Source organism: Erithacus rubecula, assembly GCF_903797595.1.
Source record: "Erithacus rubecula genome assembly, chromosome: 3".
Lineage (NCBI taxonomy): Eukaryota > Metazoa > Chordata > Aves > Passeriformes > Muscicapidae > Erithacus > Erithacus rubecula.
In genome coordinates, this window is record NC_136689.1 from 111,344,028 (window position 1) to 111,363,823 (window position 19,796).

General features: G+C 40.0%; 1 protein-coding gene across 4 annotated transcripts in view; it reads left to right on the forward strand.

Moving 5' to 3' along the window:
• Window positions 1–19,563, forward strand: part of FAM110B (family with sequence similarity 110 member B) — a 107,898-nt gene extending 88,335 nt beyond the window's left edge. For all 4 annotated transcript variants that reach the window (XM_079301547.1, XM_079301548.1, XM_079301550.1 and 1 more), the window contains 2 exons: window positions 3,364–3,430; window positions 16,675–19,563. In XM_079301547.1, the coding sequence (XP_079157673.1) occupies window positions 16,977–18,089 (1,113 nt within the window). In that variant the 5' untranslated portion in view covers window positions 3,364–3,430; window positions 16,675–16,976 and the 3' untranslated portion in view covers window positions 18,090–19,563. The remainder of the gene's footprint in view (window positions 1–3,363; window positions 3,431–16,674) is intronic.
• Window positions 19,564–19,796: the final 233 nt, after the last annotated feature.

The window sequence follows — 19,796 nt, forward strand, 5'->3', positions numbered from 1 at the left end:
ATCAAATGATCTTTAAGGTACCCAAACTCTTCTCTGATTCTATGACACAAATCTGCTTGCACAGGCCTTGTTAAGTTACTTAAAGGGAAAAAAAAAGATGTAAAAAAGAGTGTCAATGAAAAAGGAGTGGAATGGTGACTGTGCACAGCTGTTGGTGCACACCACAGCAGCTGTGCCCCACTGTGCCTGCCTGCCTAAAGCAGGTCTGTCCATCACCAGGAAAAACCACTGAGCACTCAATGGTAACAAACATTTACAAACTCTACTGTGCATCCAGTGTAAAGCTGTGCAGCAACATATCCTGCTGTATTTTCATCTGGTTCATACAACTGCAGGAGAAATTAAATCCTGGGCCTCCAGATCCAAGAAGAAATCCAAGAAAAAATTTAAAAGCACCTAAGAATTGACTATAGTAGTTGTCAGTCATAAGTTGCCTTCTTGGAGGCCAATTATTTGGTATTGGTTTATCACAAGTAGGTTGGTTCTTCAAATGCAGGGTTGGTCTTGTATAATACTGCAAATTCCACAGAAGGAGTGAGCCAAGCAGAGTATTTATTTCATGTCTATTTAACATCTTGCTTTCGTATTTTCATGGAGAAAAACAAATGCATGTAACTTGGTGGTTTTTCTGGGTTCTTCTGGATTGGAACTGGGCCATACAGAGAGGTAGCTGGAGTAACCAAATTTGATTACAGGGGTCTGGCATGGTGCTTGCTAAACACATTAGAATTGCACTTGCATGAGTAATTAGAACTTGAAAAATATTAATGTGACACCTCTTATGCTAAACAGTATATTAAGTTGTTAAAGGAAGATCTGGGTCTTTTAGCTATCCTAATAAGTCCTTGCTCATAAATTCTGCTGAAATGTATGCTATATTCTTCATTTTCTCTACCTTTTCTTGGAGTTCTGTGTTAACGTTTAAAAATACTCACTGTGGTGTATATAACACAGCTTCTCAGCTGAGTTGAGGGTGTTGTGTTGATGAAGAGATTTGTCTGAAATGTGTTGCTGAAGGGCACTGTCTTGGACTGATAAAGTGCTACTGGACATCTATTACCAGAACAGTTCATCTGCTTGAGCAGGGCCATTAGTGCATGGATCTGCCTGGGGCTGTTCATGCTGCCAGTGCTGCCTGTCTGAGGATTTGCTGTCCTGCTGGCAGAGTCCTCACAGTGTTGTCCACACTGCTCTTTGCAGTCCCATGCATGAGATGTGTAGTCACAAGAATATTGTGTGTTACATTGGAGAACTTACACAGTCTGTAACTTAGCTCAGAACTTGTTCTGCCTCGACATCACTCCACATCAACTTTATCCATTGACAGTTTTGCCAGTGCACACTGCTGTTGTAGGTGCTAAATAGTACTGTTGGGGTTTTGTTCCATGGTGTGAATGATGAAACCACTAAGAGCTCCAGAGAGCATTCATCTGTTTGAGTTTTGTATGTATATCTTCTTTAGTCATTTATGTCCTGGGTCCAGAGCCAAGCTCAGGGAAGCCCATGTGGTGTGTGTTTTCCTGGTGGTTTCACAATTTAATGGATACTCTCTTGGGAAATCCTTGAGACTTGGAGCAGTATGTTTATTGTGGCACCAGAGGATTATGGCATCTCACTGTACAAGACCAACTCCAGTATTAACACTTCCACTTTTTATTACTGTGACCTCTTTCTAACACTTAGAAGATAAAATAGGCTATACATTCTTAACATAGTGTACACTGATGTTCACTAAACTACAACACATTCCACTATATAGTTCACACTGACATTCTTATCATAAATGTGTCTGTTTGAATTACTACTATTGGAATAAACCAGGTGTATGTGAGTTATTATGTCTATGTACTTGTATCATTTAGAAAGTAAAAGTGTATTCTTGTTGGTATGGGAAGAAGAAAACTCTTTTGTGCATGCACTTGTGGTAACTGTGTTCTGGAGCTCTCTTAAAAGCCATTGTGAAAGTGGGTCTTTCTCAGCTTGGCATTTCTGCCCTTCTGCTGGCTGTCACCAGCCTCACAGCAGAGAGGAAGACTGCAGCTCCCCTTTCTCCATCACTGCCTTACTTCCACATAAAAAGATGTATAGAAAGCTGCATCCCACAGCAGAGGGGTTTTCCTCCCAAAGAAATACACTGACTTATTTTTCCTATACCTATTGCATACACAAATGCGTAATTACAGGAATATTATCTCAAAATTCTAAAATTAGGTGTTTTTCTCTTAGCTTATTGTAAAGTTATCTGCAATCATTTTTAGCAGGTGACACAAAATACAAAGGGTTGGTTGTTGGGGTTTTTTTTGTGTGGACTTTAATAATGGGTTTAAATCTCCAAAAAGTAGCTAATAATTTTGTGGAGAAAAAGGAGAAGTTGTTTCATATGAAATGAAACATGTATTGATTGGTTAGACAGGAGCAGTGGTTTGTAAATACAATGCTACCATGATTTTAAAAAGCATTGTCTAAAATAAGTGCTTGTGAAAAGGGAAAGGGGCTAAGAAAAAAAAAAAAAAAAAAAAAAAAAAAAAGCAAAAATTTTCTGTATGGATGCATAAAAATTAAAGAGTAAAGTTTTCATCCTTGTTAACTTGGAACATATCCTGTCATCCCTCCCAGCAAGGAAGGTATGGAGGGTTTTTAAGCACACAAATATTTTGCTCTTTGACCTTAACTTTGAGTATGGGAAAACAGATGATCACTCTAGCTTCCATATTTTCATGTCAAAATCAACTAGCAGCTGCCCTGAAATAACACTAACATTTGCATATTTTTCCCTCAGTTACTTGTAAAGTAGCTGACATTGATTCTGTGCCCTACTAAATTTTTATCATAGAGACAGAGTTGTGGGTTTTTTATTTGCAGTATTTCCTCTCTTCTTGTTTGGAAGTAGCCCAAAACACAATAAAAGGGATTGTTTATCTACAACAAGAACTTACAAAGCACAGATTTTTGTTTTCCTTCATCCGTGAACTAAAAATTACATTTTGACATTTTGGCCCTGTTTACATTTATTCCTTGATTCCCCAGCACAGATGCATTTCATCTCACACATTGGATACTGCATCATGCAAGCTTGTGTTCTGGGACTTCCCTAATGACCTTTTAATTAGTTGTTATTATTATTAACAGCTCATAGGCTTTAGCCACACTGATGTCATCATTTATCTCACCTTTCATGTGAAATAGTCCCAACTGCTGTTGTGGCTGCCTTGCACTTCTTCCCCTCCCTTCTCCTGGCCTTGGTGTCCTGTTTCCATGACTATCAACACTGATGTGCATGCACCTGCAGTGTTACTGCTATGATGAATTTTGGAGTTTTTTTATGCCCTTTTCATATATTCTTTTCTTGTCTTTATTTTTCAGAATCTTCCAGAGTATTACATTCCCCTGTTCAGAGTGTGGGCAAGAGTTTGGCATTCTGCTTTTACAGGTACTTTTCTGAATTAAAATGCACTTTTTTTTTTCCCTGGGATGGGTAAAAGGAGAGTAATTCCAGAATGATTTTACTGTGTCCTCCTCTGCTGTATCAGGAGATGTGTTGTGATGATGAGTTTCTCTTCCTCTACCTTTTCTAGTTGATTATGTTGGCAGATTCATTAGGTGCAAGTGTATCATTGAATGCCATTTCAGAAAGATTGAGACTTTCTCTTCTCTTGCTGGCCTCAGTCATGCAGCCATGTGTGTCAATTGTGCAGAATCCTTTCTGGAAGTACTCCAGGTAGTTCCAGGCTTTTTTTCACCCTGTATTCCCAACCTGTACTGTTGGGTTGCAGTCACTCCATTCAGTAAATTTGTTTTAGCTTTTTACAATGGAGACCTCCAGTGCAAGTGAACAAGGACTTGCCTTAGTCATCCAGAAGCTTTCTATTTATTTCTGTTACTTACCTGATTCCTTTTTGGAAGTATTCCAGTAGTTCCAGGCTTTTTACCATCCTTTATTCCCAGCCTGTACTTTGGTTACTGTTTTTCCATTCAATAGATTGCATTAGCTTTTTGTAACAGAGACCTTCAGTGCAAATGAGCACTGGAAAACCTCAGTGTTTCAGAGCTTTCTGTTACTTATCTGGTTATTTTCCAATTACTGAGTCACCCAGAATCAGAGAAGGGGTGAGGTTGGAAGAGACCATAGTGGGTCATCTGGTCCAACCTCCCTGCTTAAGCAATGTCATCCTAAAGTATGAGGCACAGAATTTTGTCCTGACAGTCCTTGAATATCTCCAGCAAGGGAGATTCTCTAACCCTTCTGGGCAATGTGTGATCAGTAAAGTTCTGCTGGTAAAGATGTTCTTATATTCAGGTGGAACTTTCTGTGGATCAGATTCTTCCTGTTGCCTCTTGTTCTATTGCTTGGCACCTCTGAGAAGAGCCTGGATCCATCTTCTTTCCATCCTCCCTTCAGATACTGATAGACATGGATGACATCCCCCCTCAGTCATCTTTTCTCAAGGCTTGACAGGCCCAAGTCCCTCAGCCTTCCCTCACAAGAGAGATGCTTCAGCCCCTTAATCATCTTTATTGCCCTTTGCTGGACCTGCTCCAGGAGCTCCATGTCTCTTGTCCTGAGGAGCCCAGAACATTCCCAGCACTCTGGATGTGTCCTCACCAGGGCTGAGGAGAGGGGCAGGATCAGCTGTCCCAACCTGCTGGCAATGCCCTTCTAATGCAGCCCAGGACACCACTGGCCTTCTTGGCCACCAGGGCACTGCTGGCCATGGACAGATGTTCTCCAGCAGGACCCCAGGCCCTTCTCTGCAGAGCTGCTCCCAGCAGGTCAGCCCCAGCCTGGGCTGGTCCATGCAGTTGTTCCTCCCCAGATATAGGACCCTGCATTTGCTCTTGTTAAACTGCAGTAGATTCTTCTCTGCCCATGTCTCCAAGCTGTACAGGTCCCTCTGAAGGGCCACACAGCCCTCTGCAGAACTGGCCACTGCTCCCAGCTTGGTGTCATCAGTGAACTTGCTGAGGAGGCATTTGCTCCTTCATCCAAATCACTGATGAACAAGTAAAGCAGTACTGAGCCCAGTACAGAACTCTGGGGGACACCACTGGTGACAGGCCTCTGGCTAGACCCTGTGCCACTGATGGTGACACCCTTGGGATCTGCTGTTCAGCCTCTTCCTGCTCCACCTCACTGTCCAGGCATCCAGTCCACACTTCCTGAGTTTCCCTGTGAGGACATTGTGAGAGACAAGGTCAAAAGCCTTGCTGAAGGTAGAAGCATGATTTACTTTTAGTGAGGTACTAAACTGATACTGGTGAGGTAATAAACTCGTACTCCTGAGCACTTTCTTGTCATCCACGTGGATAGAGATGACCTCCAGAATGAGCCACTCCATCACCTTTCCAGGGAGGAAGGTGAGGCTGTCTGGCTGGTCATTCCCTGTGTCCTCTTTCCTGCCCATTTTGAAAGCTGGGGTGCTTTTTTCCAGTCCTCAGGCACAAGTCCATCCATGACACTCTGAGCATATCTCAAGGTCTGAGTAGAAGATGAGCATTAAAACTTCAAATCTTTATTTTTGTCACTGAAGCTCCAAAACAAAAGATGTGAGAAATCCAGTGTCAGGGATAATGAAAAGAATAGCTTCATCCTTGGTGAGTACAGGTAAAGCAGCTGAAACCTGTGAGGGCAGGAGGGCACAGGAGCTGAGCATGTGGCACTTTGTAACAACAGTTGTACAATTCTTGAAAGATTAATAGGGCACTTCTGGTATTTCATTGTAGCAAAGTAAAAAATCAGTAATCAATGTCTCATGTGTCATGTGTCAAATTACCAACACACTTCACTAATACTTAGTTTTAATTCTGCTCAGTAAAAGGCATTTCATGTTCATCTGTTTCCAATCAGCATATTTGGCTCCAGAACATAAATTTGCATTGTGTGGGGTCTTAAATTAACAATTATCACTGCTGTTTTATTTCAAGACAAAATGTTAAGTCTGAGAGTACACATGGCTAATTTAAGAGTAAAAATCTGTTCCCATAATGTGAAAATCATCTCAGAAGCCATTTCTGTCAGCTGAGGAATTGGGAACTTGAAATTCCAGATACGTTTCATACTTAGTATGAAATTAAGGCAGCAAAACCATTTTAGCTGTGCCATGGACTGATAGGAATATTCAAAGATCTGTGTAAATTTTTGTGATCACAGGTTAACCTACACTAATTTTACAGCTACATTTCATATTTTACCTTCATGTGGTGCTGGATGGGATTTATTTCTTCCATCTCAGAAATGGGATTCAATGTTTTGTGTTCATATAGATGCTCCAGTAGGTCTGTAGTTCTGTTGGAAATACATTGCTCATTTTGTCAAGAGAAAAGATTGGATTCCTGATTTGTGATGAAAGCAGCATTCAGTCCTGGTTGGGGTGGCACAGCCAGCTCTCCCTTTTCATTAGCTTTTAAAGAATGCCTGGAAACCAGTCCAGATCAGTGATGAGGGACACCTTCAGTGGAGAAACTCAGTTGCCAGCAGTGGTGGGGGTGATGTGCTGGCAGGACAGCTGGGCAGGAGGGGTTGCCTTCAGTTGTCTTTCTTGACTTCTAACAACTTATTCCCTTTGACATGAGGTTAGAGAAAAGGGGAATGAACTATCCTGTGGTATGGGAAAATGTCCTCTTATCTAGAGAAAAACATAGCTGTACCTTTCAAAAATAAAAGAAATCATTCATGGAGTTGCTCTGAAGGTTACAGTGCCCTTGAACACTACTGTAAATCATGTATGGTTTGTTTTAGTTGTTGGGTTTTTTTCCAAATGTAATTTTAAAAATACTTGATTTGTTTTTACATAGTCAAAACTTTTATAGTGTGTTTATTTAAGGGAAAAAAATTGCAATATTTCATGTATTGAGAGTTGCAATGCTTAGAAATGGTTAACTTAGGGCAATTAGGTTGTAGACATTATTTTGAAATAACCATTCTGACCTTACTGCTGTAATATCTCATGTTACAAAAAAGGCTGTTTAATACAAAGAGTTTTGACAAACAAGACCCCACAGCTAATCAGAAGAGCAGCTCAAAGTCCACAGTTGTCAGAATTAGGCCACTCTGTTGTATCCCCCTGGCTGAACATTATCCTTGTCCTAATGGTACTGGTTTTACCATGCTCATTTTTTAATTGTGCCTACTCTATTGCCAATTAAATGTGGCCTTGTAAGCTTTTAATGTCAGTAACAGACATTAATTAGCTATACTTTAATATTTATTTCTAAAGATGAAATGTTAGTGTTCATGTATGGAATTTATTAAAAAGAATTTTCCATGTAACAAGCTGTTCAAGTAAGAAAATATTTAAATATAAATAATTAGATGCCTTTCTGATTTCTTGCTTGTAAAATCTTGACAAGTATTATAAGAAATATTTATGCTTGGACACTATTTCTTTTAAATATATTTTCACAGCATGTAAGAAACTTCAGGAAGGTGTTACTAAGCTTTATTTTGAAACTTTGAAAATAAGCATTTCCAAGAGATTCTTTTACTATATATATTCCTAAAGGAAAGGAAATTTTAAGTATGATGTCTTTTTCCATTTATAATAGCTCTTTATGGTTTATTTTTTTGACTGTGTAAATTGTTGGAATTGTTTTTCTTTTCTGGGCTGTATTTGTTTACTTTGGGTCTTCATGTGTTTGAACATTTCTAGAGTTTTGCAGAATTAGTAACTGCAAGGGAGTGTCTAGCTGAAGCTGTTTTCATGTGGGTTTATGGTTATTTCTCACTTAAAATCTGTTCATACCTATGATACCATGTTCCTTTAACATATTTCTCATTGTAAACAGTTTGAAAACTTTCATCAATTACTACGAGCCTAAACATGGCAACTTGATCTTTCAGGGTCTTGTGCCTTTTATGACAGTCGGGTAAATTTTTGCCTTACTCAGAAGAGCAAGCTGGCAGCAGTGTTTATGTACATAAAATCAGAGCTTGCTGAACTCTTTTGAGAAATGGGAGATTGGATCAAATTCCCAGTCCCCAAACTGGAGCAAGTTTCTGATCTCCTGAGGGAGAACCGGGTTGGTCTTCCTATTTCAGCTGAAATGTCCTACTTGCTAGAAATTATTTAATTGCGCTGGAGCAGGGTTAGTAATCCAATTTCATTGTCAAGTACCATACATGGTCTTTTTTTCTTTTCTCTTTTTTTAAAAAAACAAACTTGCAAATACTAATTTTTTTTTGTTTTAAAGTGGAAGCCTTTGAAAGAAAGTGCTGGAGAAGGATCTGTTTCTACATACTGAATCACAAAATAGGGTTGGAAAGCACCTCTGGAGATCATCTCATCCAAGCCCCCTGCCCAGGCAGAGTCACCTAGAGCAGGTGGCACAGAGATGTGTCCAGGTGGATATTGAATGTCTCCAAGAGAGAGACTCCACAAGCTCCCTGGACAGCTGTTCCAGCGCTCTGACACCCTCAATGTAAGGAAGTTCTTCCTTATGCTGAGGTGGAACTTCTGTTTTTGTTTCTGGCTATTGCTCCTTGTCCTGTCACTGTTCACTGTGCACTGAAAAGAGCCTGGCACCATCCTCTTGATACCCACATTTGAGACATTTGTATAATACAAGGTATAGCCTGGTACCCTGAGTATCTGGAGGGCTGCTTCCAGTCAGACTCCAAATCTAGTGGAGGATGTGTTTTCTTTGTCATCTTCCACAACTCTGGCTGCATTTTTAGGTCTGGCAGATATCTGCTGGATAAGAGTGTGGATGACTAAGGTGAAGAGATCCCTGTTTTTTCCTGCAGATTGGGAATTATCATCAGGCTTAGTTGCTCTTTCCCTGAGCATGTCTTCTGTTCCACATGCTCATGATCATTCCAGATTTTTCACAGTTCCCTTCCATAGAAGTGGAGCAGGAGAGATGGGCAGCCATATAAGTCATATATGGGAGATAGGGAAAGTGTCCAGGTTTTGACTTGGTTTGCTGTTCAGGACATAGCTGAGGCCTTGTAGGCAGACAGAAGAGCTCAAAAGTGATTCTCAATGTATTAGTTAAGGGGAAAAAAAGTACTGGCAGAGAAACATGTGCTTTGTGGTGAGATCCAAGCTTAAATATCAGCTACCCAAGATTTTATGAGTACTGCTGTCACTTCAGTGGTGTACAGAGACTGTTTCCCCACAGAATTATGCCATGTTAGGTGTGTGTCTGTTTCAGTGTTGATAAGTTTTGAAGGCTCAGCTTGATGCTGCCATGCAGCAGTAGCTAAGAAGGAGATCAACCTGCAGAAGTCTTCTGGGCATGGGTCCTTAAGTCTTTGACTACAAGGCTGTGTTGATAGGCACACTGCACATTTGATATAAGCATTCATTTTGAAAATCTATACTTGCACTTTATCCATTTAAGTCTGGCTTGATTTCTTAATATTTCCAAGATAAAAAGTTCTAAGCCAAAGTGGTTTGTTTTAGGGCTTACTCCATAGGGTAGTTAAGGCCAAGTCTGATCCCATAGCTGCACTGGCATACTGCACTAGAGTGCTTTAACATTTACACAAATTTTCAAAACATTTCAAGGATTTATGACTATATTTAATTTATCCCAGTGTGGCAAACTGAATTACACAGAAGTGGCATTTTGAAAATATAACTGTCAAGATGCATGTAGGTAAGTTAATAACTACAATTTTTTTGGTGAGGGGTGCTGCAGAAGTTACTGAGAAGTTTCCCAGTTGGCCTGATTACTGATGACACTCAGGTTTCTGTTGTTGAGGACCAGACTTGGCAGTGTTGTTGAGGGGACCATGTGGGTGATGGAGTCTGAAAATTCTCCTAGTGAGGTTATGTATCTGTGGTAATACTAGAAGGGAGGGTGTTTTGTAGGTGTATCGCCACATTTCTGCAGATAGATTTTTATTCCCTTCTCTGCAAATGCATGTGATTTTTATAGAACCTATTGACATGAAGATTTTGGTGGCTTAAAATATGTCTCACTCTGAAAGTGGGCTTGTTGAGAATTACCATGGGTTTGAGATGGAACTAGAATGAGTAGTATTCAATTTAAAACATTTTTTCTGGGCTTCATAATTGAAACTATTTTGTTGTTCTGCCTCCCTCTATTTTCCCCCACTTTGCCAGCAGTGAATCCCCAATGTTTTTTTTTCCCCACACACACATTGGAAGTACTACCACCAGGAAAAAAGGTGAAAAAGGTGGTTTACCAGGATGCCCAATCCAAGTGTGGCTGTGAAGGTCATCTACCAGAGCAAGAAAGGAAAAGTATAGTGCAGATAGCATTGCTCCTTCCATCAGAGCAGAGCAGGAGTTATTCCACCTTGCAAAAATGGGATAGTGAAGTGGAGAAATAGAAGAAAAGTAAGGTGGGACTTGGTACAGCAGGGGCCTATATCAGGGTTTGATGAACCTCTGAAATGTAAATGAACACCAGAGCCAAGGATCCTGTATTGAAGCAAGGGATTGTGTTGATCTCTAAAAGTTCATAAAAGATCCTAGGAAAACTGTGTAGGCTCAGGAAACCTCAGGGAATTGTGGCTTGTTGTAAGGAGGAGGCTGTAAATTTAAAACATAACAGTTATGGACAGCTGTAAAATTAAAAGTATAAAAGTGATTTGGGCTTGAGACCATTGACACTGTCTGATGAACAAGCAGTAAGAGTCTTTTCTAAAACTTTGCAAAGTGTTCAGAGCATCATTCTCATAAAATACACACTGAAATAGAAATATTCACATAAGGCTACAAATGTAGTAAAACATTCTATTTCTTATTATAATTTTAAGGCCCTTCTCTTTTTCTTTATTTGTTTGTTTGTTTTTTGGTTTAAACGAGTCACTGAAATTACTGCAAATAATGCAGTGCTGTCTAAGCAACACAGGCATCCAAAGAAAACTGATTTCCACTACAACTTTTACAAACAGCCTGTACTATTGCTCTAAATAAGACATTTTATTTTGGTTTGTACTGTCTTCTTGGAAGAAAGGGGAATTTAATTTCTGGGCTTTCTTGTTCATTTATGCAGCCTGTTGAAAGAAATCAGAGTTTCCATCATTGTGAGTTATCTATAGGGCAGAATTTAACCCAGAAGCATCACTGAGGGTGAATTATTGCTACTAGGTAGGAGATGTAAACAGTGCTGGATTTCAGAATTTAAAAGAAGCAAAATACTTTCTGGAGTTTTTTCTTTCAAAGAGACTATTTCTATCCAGCTCCCAGTGAGCTCTAGGCATACATTACAGGGTTAGTATGTAAGTATAGCTGCTAGGTTGCTTTCCTGCTTTCCAGATGTTTATACCTCCATGGATTTTACATATTTCACCTTAAAAGTGTTAGCATTTTTCATTATGGCAACGTCCTGCTTTAAGCCTCATCATTTTCACTGCACATTGAAATAGAAAGCATGTTCAGTGGTGACACTGTTTTATTTATGGAGAGTTTTGTCTCAAAAGCCTTTGATGTAAGAGCAAAGCAGAATTAGCATAAATATATCAGCCTGTATTATGCTCAGCTATGCAAGCTATTGCAAACAATGCTACTTGGAGTTTGGGTTTTTTTTGGTTGAAGTAACACATAAGCAGTGAAAAGTGCAGTGAACTATGCCAAAGTCACTACTTTCCCACTTGGTGGAAATTTTTCTTGCCTACATAATTCTTCCACTCTTAGTTTTAGGTGACTGTAGTTCACATTATTCATGACTTTTTGAAGGTTTAAATGTATACTTGAACAGATGCAAATAGCTCTTACTGTTCACTGTATTATGTTTTAGGGAGGAACAGAGTTGAAAATAGGCACTTTCATTAGTATTTTGAGTCATGGTGGATCTGAAAGACTATTTCATCTCTTCATGCTTTATCTTGACAGTTAATATTATGTGAGACCAAGACTACACAGCACACACATCTTTATCTAAAATTGGTTTTAAAAATGAAATACTGCTGCCATTCTGGATATGGATGACCTTTTATCAATTTCAGTCAAGTTTACTTAGGCTTTGCCTGTTTTTTTTAAACTTAGCAACATATATATGTGAGGTTTGCAATGGCAATTATCCACAGAATAACTTGTATCAGTTTTAGGCATACATATTAGTTTAACTTAGCACATAGACCTGTAGCTGGTCATCTCAGTGAAGCTCTCATTTGTAGATTTTGCAGTGACAATTAAAAAAGCAGAATCTTTGTAAGAGGGCCTGCAACTCTGAAGTGCACCCAGATGTTAGAGGAACCTGATATTTTCCATCTGTGTCCTGTGTTCCTGTGCAGGTTTTGTTTTGTGATCTCTTTGAGTCCTGTTGAAGCCACTTCTTGATTGCTTGTATTGGAATTTATGTCATGTTTATGGTGTATCTTGAGGTAGTGGTAGTTATATTTTATCACCTGGAAAATAAAATTGACATAAGCCTTTAAATATCAAGGAAAGCAGAGTATAGGTTGTCAGCCTTCATTATATTTATCCACTGTACATCATCCTCCCTTCTGTGCAATCCCTTCATCTGCTGTCCCAGAGGGATGAATTAGGGGAATGAGATTCACTGTAACTTTATCAGGTGAAGCAATGTCCTCACCAAAGTCAAGGACAGAAATTTCACTCATTTCATTTGGACCACGTTTTCACATGGCTTTTTGCTGCCTTTTCTTAATTTAAATATGTAAATATGTCATGTTATTCTGTGGATACTTTTAGACAAAGACTGGCTGAAACGTGGCCAATGTGTAGGAGCTACAGTGCACCACAGAACTGTGGAGTGAAGTGCCTTATTTACTGTCAGTTACATCACTCAGTCTGTGTTTAGAATGCAGTTTTAGGTATGACAGGAAAACATGAACTCTATTATTGTACAATACTATTGTATTCACAATAGTGCTAGAAATAAATACTTGCCACAATGGGGTCTGTTCATAAATTTCTCATACATTTCAAGAAACTGCTTATTTAGAATATATGGACCTGGGATTCCAAAATTTCTGCATAGTTTATCTCTTCCTACTGTCTTGGCTTTAAGTTAAGGAAATAATATTTTACAGGAGATTATTTGTAGTTAATGTTAGTTGTATAGCTATTGCTGCTCTAGATTGTGTTGTGTTCCCCTAAATTGTGCAGATGGTGCATTGGTTATTTAAATATGAATATCTGACAAGCATGTTATGGACTCAAGAGTGATTAAAGTGGGATGCCTAGAATGAATTAAGTTCTTTGAATCTCTTCCTCTGACACAAAGGAATTCTGAATTGAAGTGTCTGGCTGAAAATGCAGCTTTAAAAACCCAAAACTTTGTGCATTTTGTATTCTACTCAGCAGGTCTGCAATAGTTGTGGGGTATTAGAGGAGTTCCATAAGACTTTTCATAAACATTTTATTGATGTATGCATGGTATTAAATACAACTATGTTTGAATGCATAGGTTTTTTGTCTTTGTTTTTCTTGTTTTTCTTGAAATAATTTCTTAAGTCTAGTAGTTTTGTAAGAAGAGCAATAATGGAAATCCAGAGTAAATCCTGAAAAGCACAGTTCAGTCCATAGAAGGATTGCACCTATAGAGCAGACCTCTGAATGTAAACAGAGAGAAAGGAACATTTCTTGGGTCCCTAGGTATATTTCACACATTTTCTGGGAGTGGATGAACCTATTTGCCTTTGAATTTTTGCAGGATGTTGCTGGTAGCAGAGATGTACCCAACACAGCATTCAGATGCCTAAGCAGTGAGTTTCTTTGGAGTCTAAGCCAGAAAAAAACCCAAACATTTCTATGCCCTGGTTGCTGCAGTGGTGATTTTTCCAACTGGAATCTAAGTCTTCCTGAGACTACACTGTAGTGCTGCTCTCAGCCTCAATAATTAACAATAAAATTAATAAGTAGTAAAGCTCTGTAGTGTTGCTGTGGTGTTTCAGGTGCCCACAGACAGAAGAGAGGCTGGTAGGAGTTGAACTCACTTCCCCAGTTAGCAGTAGAATCAGGCTGCAGCTCTCACCAGCAGAGGCAAAAGTTTCATTAGATTACATTCATCCACCTCTCTTTCATCACACTTTCTTTTTTAATTGTATTAGGTTAGTAATTTTTATCTCTCTGAGATGAGAATACTGACTAAACTTTCTGGTGATATTCAAATGCAGCACTTCAGTGCAATGAAGCAATTTAAACAATACAGAAATAGTTGTTCCCTTCTCATAGCTTCATGTTCCTTAATTTATAGCAGCAGCCCCACAGGTACAGACCCTCCAGGACTGTTACCCTCCAGTCTCCCTGTGCTGGCTCAGGTGGACATTTCTGTCCTGGCTCCTCACCAGGTCCTTCCTTTTCTTTCTAGACATGCCTGAAGCACGTTGCCAGTTGCAGCAAATTTCCATTGACTCTGGGGCCCTTGGCTCCCTACACGCTTGCAAACAAGCACACTTGTTCTCTCAGATAAACACACATGCAAGGTGGGGTTTATTTTTCTGGTTTTTCCTTTTAAGTGTGGTGCTGAAGCCAATGTGGATGCTCAAGCTACTAGGCAATCCTTGCTGACATTATTAAGGGGTATCCAAAGTGAGGAAGCTGTTAAATGCTGGGAAAAGACTTCCAAAAGCAGCCTGGAGCTGGAGCCCTTGGTTCCAATAGGGCTGATCTGTAGTGGTGTCCTCACCAGGAGGAGAATGGAGCTGGCAGCTGTCCTCAGGAGCAGGACAATGGTCACCTTTAATGACAGTGGTCAAGGAGGAAAGTTGTCTTGCTTACTCAAGTAGTATTAACTCAGTTGGGTGACAGTGTAAAATACAAAGAGCTCAGTTGTTTTTGGTGTTTTCTTCCTTGTGATGCTCTTGATCCTCTTCCTACTCTCACACAGATTTGATTTCTGCATACAGGTATTAAATATACACATCAATGGGGTATTTATACAGGCACTTAGCCATCCAGCTCTTAGCTGGCAATGTGGAAAGATTTTCTTTGTTTATGGAAGAGAAATGTGTGTGCAGATGCATGTTAGAATTGACTTCTGCACATTTGGAAGTTTCATACTTAATTTCAAAACAGTACCAATAAATATGTTGATTCAAATGAGGAAAGCTTTTTCTCTTTCAGAGAGACTTAGTTTAAATTCAGGAAGTCAAACTGCTGAGGAGTTAGCATTAGGATTTATAAAACAACATTGAAAGAGAAGCTTAATTAACATTTCACTACCCTTCAATTGCACTGAGTGTGTGTCTGGTTTATCACCCACTTAAATATGTTAGTTTGTATTTGAAGAATGCTTGTGGCAGTGAGGCTTCAGGAGAAAGCTCAGTTTTTTCCTATAATCTCATTATAGCATTTGTATATTTTATTTGCTTGCTTTGACCTTGGATAATATGTAGAAAATATTTAAGTATATATCACATATTTCTGGGCATCAGTAGTTGAGGTTGTTTTGTTTTTACTGTTAATGTAACTTCATCTGGATTTTTTTTTTTTTTTTTTTAATGGGGTGTTTCGGGTTTTTTGCCAAAACAATATAAACCCTGTCTTAGTAAGCTGGGTATTGATGGATGAGAATACACAGGATGAGAGCAAGTCATCCCAGGGAAGGATGCTGGTCTGTTTTCTTTAGGATAGAGTGAAGAAGTAGCAGCTGTTTTCTTTCTCTCCCTGAAGATCACAGTGATAATAGAAATGGGATATTAAGGAGGGCAGCATAGATTAATGGGGCAGTAATAAAACAAATGAGACCCATTAGCAAAATCACTACTTGAAAAGTAGATTCTGTGATAAGTGCCCTTCAGTGCCTCGTGTAGGAAAAATTGTTTCAGTACTTGTAATATCATCCATGGTCTTGGGTTTTATACTGTTGTGACAATCTCAGTGATAAAACCTTAAAATAATTCAGATGAAGTTAAATTTCATTTTTACTTACTGCTTGATAGAAAACCTGAATGATTGTATCTACATGTTGAAGACAAGTTCTTCATTTTCAAATCCAGTCACGATGGTTTTGCATGTTCCCAAAATCTTACATAAAAAACCAAAGCCATTTTTGTTGTTCTGTTAAGCCTGTAAGGTGATCCTGATAGCTTGGAAAGCCTTTTATTGCTGGAGCACCAGTGCTATGGGTACTAGTATTCAAACAGACTAGGAACTGGAATTGGTGGGTTTAGTGACATCTTCTGGTTTTATTTATTGATTCTATATTAGATTAGCAATGAAAGATGTGGGTTGGGCTTAAAACTCTACATGTCTCTGTTTACTCTCTGCTTTTTAGACCATATTGTTTTCTGGATGATTTAATGAGCAAGGAAAATACACTTGATGGCTGAGATTTATACAGTATGTTGCCTATATGGAGGAAAGCGTTTGGGGGTTAGAGATAAAACATGTTCACAAATCAACTTAACTAAGTCAAATCTATTGATATGAAGTGCTCTTTTACTGGCAGATGGGTGGGTCCAAGTCTCTGAATTGTCTCATTCTGCTTCCCTTTCTCCCCCTAGAAATGTACGGCTGTATTGCGGTGGGGCTTATTTTTTGGATTGTTTTTTTTTCCCCCATTGTAATTTTGTTGAATCCAAACTCAGAGTGTAAATATCAAACAATGCACATCTTGTGAGGTGCAGGGGGCACTGGGCAAGAGCGGGCCGGGCTCCCTGGGCGCTGCATCCCTGTGCCAGCGGCAGCATCCCGGGCGGGCGGCGCTGGGAGAGGAGGGCTGGGAGGCGGCTGTTGCTACCGCTCTGATGTCAGGCGCTGCCGCTAACGTGTGGTTGGTTATTCTGCCTTTCAGATCCCTGCCGCTCCCGGAGCGCAGAGGGGACGGCCAGACTCCCACATCTTTCAGCCTGAAGAAAGGAGCCAGCGGAGCAGACTAATAGGGACTTGTGTCGGGTGCCCTTGCCCTACAAAGGCTGCCTTTAAAAGAGAAACGCAGTGCTATTTAATGAGCTGTGAGATGAGGCACTGCTGCTAACGCTCAGATCCCAGGATTCATCGGCTATTCATTGTGCTTAATGTACATGTTTCTGCACCGTGCATTTAGGAGATCCCAGAGAAGAATCCAAAACGGCTGCGGGGGAAAGACCACCAAACATGCCTACAGAAACATTACCGACAGGTAGCATGGTGAAGCCGGTCAGCCCTGCCGTGACTTTCACATCTGCCGTTCCCCTCCGCATCCTGAACAAAGGACCTGACTATTTTCGCAGGCAGGCGGAGCCTAATCCCAAAAGACTGAGCGCAGTGGAGAGGCTGGAAGCCGACAAGGCGAAGTATGTCAAGAGCCAGGAGGTCATCAATGCCAAGCAGGAGCCCGTGAAGCCGGCGGTGCTGGCAAAGCCGCCGGTCTGTCCCGCGGCCAAGCGAGCGCTGGGGAGCCCCACCTTGAAAGTCTTCAGCAACAATGCAAAGACTGAGAGTGGAGTCCAGAGAGAAAATCTGAAACTCGAGATTTTGAAGAACATCATCAACAGCTCTGAAGGCTCCAGCTCAGGTTCAGGGCATAAGCACGGTCCCCGAAATTGGCCACCCCACAGGGCCGATTCGACAGAGCTGAACCGACACTCGTTTGCCGAATCATTGAAGGTTTATCCCACGCAGGGCCGGAGCAGCCCGCAGGAGAGCAGCTCCAATGTCAGCAGAAGGCTCCTAGATCAGTCAGCAGAGACCTTCTTGCATGTCTCTCACAGCTCTTCAGACATTAGGAAAGTAACTAGTGCAAAGCCCTTAAAAGCAATACCCTGCAGTAGTTCAGCCCCACCTCTGCCTCCAAAGCCCAAAATCGCTGCCATTGCCACCCTGAAATCCCCAGAGATTGAGGCAGTCGAGTCTGGATGCGGAGTTAGTAGAAGACCCTCCCTACAGCGATCAAAATCAGACTTAAGCGACAGATACTTTCGCGTTGACGCAGATGTCGAACGGTTCTTTAACTACTGTGGACTGGATCCTGAAGAGCTTGAAAACCTTGGGATGGAAAACTTTGCAAGGGCTAACTCTGATATTATATCCCTCAACTTTCGCAGTGCAAGCATGATTAGCTCAGACTGTGAACAGTCTCAGGACAGCAACAGTGACCTTAGAAATGATGACAGTGCCAATGACCGTGTGCCATACGGCATTTCTGCCATTGAGAGGAATGCCAGAATCATCAAGTGGTTATATAGCATCAAGCAAGCTAGAGAGTCACAGAAAGTGTCCCATGTGTGAGAGAGAAATACACCGTAGAAAAAAGCAAGGACTGTATCTTTGTCTGTGAATATTAAGTTTGTGAAGGGTTGTGAAGTCTACTTGAAGTCTTGTACCCTTCTCAAATCTCTTTGTGTTGCTTGTTGTGCAATGTTTCCAAGTTGCATGCCTGTCAACATGTGAGCTGACCTGGCTTCCACTTGAACAATAACTAACTACAAAGCCTGGCTGAGCATACACGTTATCTGCCAAAAGTTTAAGACAAGAATCTGATTAGGGCTTCAGTATAATCAAAGTGTTTACATGGAAAAGTTATATGACTTCTTTGGTATTTATGTGGTTCCTTGTGGATTTTATATATGTCACTTTTTGTCTTAATACAGATATTGTCAACTGACGTTACTCGTTTCTAAGTTGAAACAGAATCCCTTTGAGGGGAAGAAATGTGGAATTGGCCAAAAAATGAGGTTTAGGCATATGACAATAGGCAAAGCAGCCTTATCTCTTAGACAGTGCATTATTGGCACACAAAAGCTGTTTCTAAAAGGCAAAGAATGCTATGTTCTTAAATTATGTATCGTTGTTAAACTGTATATCCCTACTTGTAGTAAGACACTGTTCAGTAAAAGTTTCTTTTTCCTAGATAAGCTCCCTCTGTTTTACAGCAGAAGTAGTCTAGTGAATCTGCTTGGCCTCTCATAAACTAAATGAATCTTGCATTTGGGTTGGTGTAAGCATTTTAATGATTTTGTATTATACCAGATGGAAAAGCTTAAAGAAGGTTGGAGTCAACAGATGAAAATGGCACAGGTGCAGGATTTTGTGGGTTTGATTTTTACTCAAAGATTCCTGGTCTTAAACTTTTGACGGGAATAATTAGATCCTATAGCTGATATTGAATGCCTTTATTAGTCAAAACACATCATGACTACAAACTCCATGCTGTCTTAATTTTTTTTGTGGACCTATTTGAACAGTTAATGAACAAAAATGGAAACACACAGCCATATCAATATAATGCCTCCTATTCAGAAGTAAATACACTCATTAGCTGAACTATATCTGAAAAAATGTGATTATGTTGTCCTGCATATGTTATATCTAAGGCTGTGAAAGTTTATTCCAGCTCTAGGAAAGTGTAGAAACATGACAGTATGTAGCTTTTCTTTTCTATTTTTTTTCCTCCTTAAGATGGTAAGTGCTGCGAATCAACCTGTTACAAATCTTTCAACAATCTGTCTTCCCAGTGGTTTAATTAACTGTCATCTCAACTGGCAGTGGTGGTGTGGTAGTGGAGAAGTTGAAAGTACAGTGGTCTGCTTCATGATTATTGTATTCATGCTTTGAAGTAAATTGCAGCACTACCTTATACTAAATCAGCTAATAGGAACCTTTTTTATTGTGTAAATGCTGTAAGACTTTGTATATACTTCAGTTGTTACAAAATCTTTAAAAGGAAGAGTGTTATGCTAATAAATAGCTCCTGGTGCAGGTATGGTAGGGTTTTTTTTGCTCTTATTTTCGCCCCTCCCATTCTTAAAACTGCATCAGGAACTCAATTGCAGTGTGTTTTAGTGCTGTAGAAGGTCTTGGTTAAATAATAGTCCCAGTAAAAGGTTTCTTTTACTAAAGTGCTTTTCAGAATATAATTTTTTATAAGATAACTATAGCAGCATGATCTGTCTGAAGAACTAGAAGAGATTTTCAAGACTCCTAAAATAGCTTGCT